This window comes from Otolemur garnettii, unplaced genomic scaffold (genome assembly GCF_000181295.1).
Source record: "Otolemur garnettii isolate 467f Iridium unplaced genomic scaffold, OtoGar3 scaffold00134, whole genome shotgun sequence".
NCBI classification, from domain to species: domain Eukaryota; kingdom Metazoa; phylum Chordata; class Mammalia; order Primates; family Galagidae; genus Otolemur; species Otolemur garnettii.
Window position 1 is genome coordinate 2,902,996 of NW_003852529.1, and position 4,045 is coordinate 2,907,040.

Genomic DNA, 4,045 nt, shown 5'->3' on the forward strand with positions numbered 1-4,045 from the left:
CTGCCCAGGGGGACAGCTTGAGGCTCTGTCTCAAAAAAAAAAAAAAAAAGAAGAGGAAAGGGAAGGATGGGTCCTGCACATGAGCCACCTCCCCCCAGTTCCACAGCTGCCCAAGATCCCTTGTGGGGATGCTCTGGAACAGGCACTACAGGGCCCTGTTGAATGTCATGGCCTCTTTACAAACATGACGTGAGCGCCCACACCCTGCTGCAATCTGTCATTGCATTACATGCACCAAGAACTTCCAGAACTCCTTCCCCTGGAGTTCCCAGGAGGAACTAGGCTAGGCTATCCCCTAGCCCAAACCTAGGCTGGTTTCTGAAGTCAGCAAACAAAGCTGCCAACATGTTAATACCAGAAAATTCACTTCTGCCTGTGTAAACCCAGTAAGCGGTAAAGCAGAAAAGGGTGTTATTGTTTTAGAAAAAAAGCTGCAGCCAAGCCCCTAATTTTCAGTGTCTGGTTTGAAGCAGGTTAGAAATAACTAGCGGAAATGCCATCCAGTGGAAGAAACCGACGGGGGGGGGGGGGGCAGCAGGTAAGGGGCCCAGGAAGAAAGGGCAGGTGTGACGGAGGCTATGCTTGTTCCTCGCAGAAGCAGGGTGTCCTGGAGGCAGCAGCCACCTGCACCCAGCCCCTCTGCCAGCCCACCTGGGCCAGGGAAGAGGCCTGATGTTACTAGCAGGGCCTGACTGTGCATTAACAGGACCCATCATTTGGGGCGACACATTCCTCCTGCACAGATCCCAACCTGCAGCCCATACCTCCTTCAGATCCATTTATCCTGGAATGGCCGGCAGTGGCTTAATGCAAACCTGTGAAACCCCATGCTCCGGAAAGGAAAACAGATGGGAAAAGCCATCCCAGAGACCTGCTGGGGAACAGCAGCAGCTTCAAAGGCCCAGAGGGAATGACTGCCAAAAAGATAATCTTGTTTTTAGGGGCAGGACAGGGAGAATGCTGCCACTGGTGCAGAAGGTTCTGGGTTTGGTTGGAAACAGCAGGGCTTCTGCTGGGGGCCCCACAAATCCAAGGCAGGAAGTCCTGGCTACAAAGAGTTAACAGGAACGGCCAAGCCACAGCAGAGGAACAGCAGCAGGGTCTGGGGAGCTGGAAGCCAGAAAGGGGCAGGAAGGAGGAAACTCAAGGTGGGGGGAGGGACCAGGAAATAGTCAAGAAGACAGAAGGCTACAAGAGGCAACAAGAGGCAACCGGCTCCCACAATCTGCTGCCGGGGCTGCCACTGTCACTGGGGATGGCAGGGTCCCTCCTGGGCTGCCACTGTCACTGGGGATGGCAGGGTCCCTCCTGGGACTGTCCCTCCTGACTGAGGAGCCCAGAGATTAATTACGCAAGGCCTCCGCGGTCATATTAAGCAAATGACAGTAATTACAAGGCTGCTGCTGCCTGCTGCAGGGAAAGGAAGACAGCAGCTCCTTCTCAGAGGCCCAGACTGCACACTCCAGAGCAAGGGGACAGCCCCCTCAATTGGTGGAAACTGAGGCAGGCCCAGTCCCAGGTGAGCTGGTATTGCAGGAGAAGAGAAGCTTGTTGTCTTGTCTCCCAGCTACAAAACGCTGCCTCCTATGAGAAGGTCAGGAAATGGTCTGTTTCCTTGGATTCTATAGGGTGACAGAAGGGGAGGCCCCAGTGCCAACTCACAGTGCCAACTCACTGCACCCACTGTTCCCATTCCCCAGTCCTGGGAAGTCTGAGCTGAGAGGCCAGCCCCAGCCATTCAATGGGGAGAACATGGCCTCCTGGCCCTCTACCTACAGTTGGGAAAAGGATAAAATGGAGTAAGAAGCATTTTGTAAACTGGGAAGTACCACACAAACATGAAATATGGTCATAGTTACCATCAAGGGCAGGAGGCATCTGACCCGCTGGGAGTGCAAAGCATAAAGCAGAGGGTGGCCTGGCGCCGAGGTCTGTTTCACAGGCAAGAGCAGCTGCGACCCTATACAGAAACCGTGAAGCCTGGCTCTCGGCCTCCTGCTAACACTCACAGCCCGCCAGCTCCTCACATGGGACCAAATGAGCCTTAGCACAGCCCTGAATTTCTTGAGCAACTACTACATGCAAGCCATGGCCTTCCCAATTTCAAAGTTGGGTTTTGGTTGAACTGAGATGACCAATGTCAAAGTAAACAATCAGTTATTATAAGTTCCAACATTGTTCCTATTACCACCACACCACAGGTGGTAAGGGGACAGGAAAAGAGCAGCTTGTTTCTCAGGGTTTACACCTGCGGAGCCAACTCAAGGTGGGGCCCCACAGAAGTGGTGCATTCCGGGGAAATGACCCAAATGCCAGTTCCAGAAAGGCTCCCACTTCACACCTCATAGGCTCCTACAGAAGGGTCTCGAGGTTTTGGCCATTCTGAACCCTACAGGTTGACTCCCTGTTTCCTCTCTCATGGCTTTGTCATTTCTGAACTCATTTTTCTTCTAACTGTCGCTGCTCCCTGTACAGCTCCAGCTGACAGTCAGTCTGGTTCCTGTTTTGAGAAATCTGATTGCAAATGTCTAAGCAAAAAGGGGCCCCTAACAACCTTCTCAAAATGCAGACCAATTTTCCTGTCCCTGGTCTGAGGTTCAGTCAGTCTGAAACCCAGCAAGCAGGACCAGTAGAGGAGGGGGCCAGTGACACCCATAGACATGGCACCCCTGCAGCTTCAGCCCACTTCCAAGGAAGCTGAGAACCCCGCAGAGTCACCGCTCTTATTTCACACAACCCACATTTCACAGATGAGAAAATTGAGTCCCAGAAGAGGAAGAGACTTGCCTAAGGTCTCCTCCTAAGACCACGGCACAAGGGCAGGCCCACTGGGGCATCAGCAAACCTACTCTCGGGTATGTGTGAGGAGTTGCTGGGACTTGCTTTGCCACACGACACAAAGATTTGTGCTGGGCACATCTGCTGTCACAGATGCTGGACATCCAGGCTCCAGCTCAGCCCCAAGTAGTCAACAAAATGTAGAAGGCGTTAAGTCTGAAGCCCTGATCTGGTGGCCAGGTGCTGCCTGTGTGACACTTCTGGGGCTTCAGGTTCCCCACCTGTTCCGTGGGAACAAAACCACAGATACCCATCCCATGGGCTGCTAAGAGGCTCAGACAACCGGAAAATACCCTTACCAGCCACACAATGTTGCACACGCCACAGCTAGAATTCACATCCTGCAAACGTCTGCACCTACATGCTGAAGAGTTTAAACTTTGATACCAGGTGTGATGACATCAGTTGTCACACAGACAGGTGGCAACCGTGGTCCAGCTGCTGCAGGTGTGCTGGGAGAGATGGTGCACCCACACCAGGGTGCTCAGGTGGTCCTCAGCACCATTCCGAGAGCACTCTCCAGCCCAACTCAGGTCAGTGACCCCACAGGAGTAGGGAAGAGTCCCCCTCAAACCTCACACACATGTAGACTGGAAGGGGGTGAGGCGGGGGTAGCGGAAACGGGGGGTGCTGGCGGTGCTGGGAGCGGGGGCAGCAGAGGGATGGGTGAGATGGTCAGGCAGGGTAAATGCGGCGCGCAGAGTGGAGGAGCCCCACGGAGACCAAAGGCTGCTCGGTCGGAGGAGGATGAAGGGGCGCGCCGGGCCCCTGTGGGAGAAGGCAGCAGCCAGGGACTGACAGCGGCCGGGGAGCCGGCCGAGCGTGAGGAAGGGAGAGAAGAGAGGGATCTGGGGGCCGGCAGCGCCCTGGGTTCAGGCGCGCAGGGCCTGGAGCTCGGGGCTCCGGACCCGTGGGCATCAGCGGCGGGCGTCGCAAGAGCCAGCCCCGGGCGCTCTGGGGCTGAGGGGTCGAGTGTGGGGCCAAGGTCTCGGGGCGCGGGCTGCGGGGAGTAGCCGGCAGGGCGCCCGGCCGGGGACCGGGGCCGCGCGGCACGGCGCGAAGCGGCGCCCCCTCACCTGGGCTCGGGCAGCAGGATCTTCTTGCTAGCGCGCGCGGCCGGCGTGGCCTTGCTCTTCTCCATGGCCATCAGGTAGCTCACGTCGGCCAGCACCGCCTCCAGGTCCGCCATCTTGGCGGCGGCGCTGCC

General features: G+C 56.4%; 1 protein-coding gene across 1 annotated transcript in view; it reads right to left on the bottom strand.

Moving 5' to 3' along the window:
* Window positions 1-4,039, bottom strand: part of GRK2 (G protein-coupled receptor kinase 2) — a 19,499-nt gene extending 15,460 nt beyond the window's left edge. Inside the window, exon 1 of the mRNA XM_003798329.1 lies at window positions 3,915-4,039. Coding sequence (XP_003798377.1) covers window positions 3,915-4,027 — 113 coding nt within the window. The 5' untranslated portion in view covers window positions 4,028-4,039. The remainder of the gene's footprint in view (window positions 1-3,914) is intronic.
* Window positions 4,040-4,045: the final 6 nt, after the last annotated feature.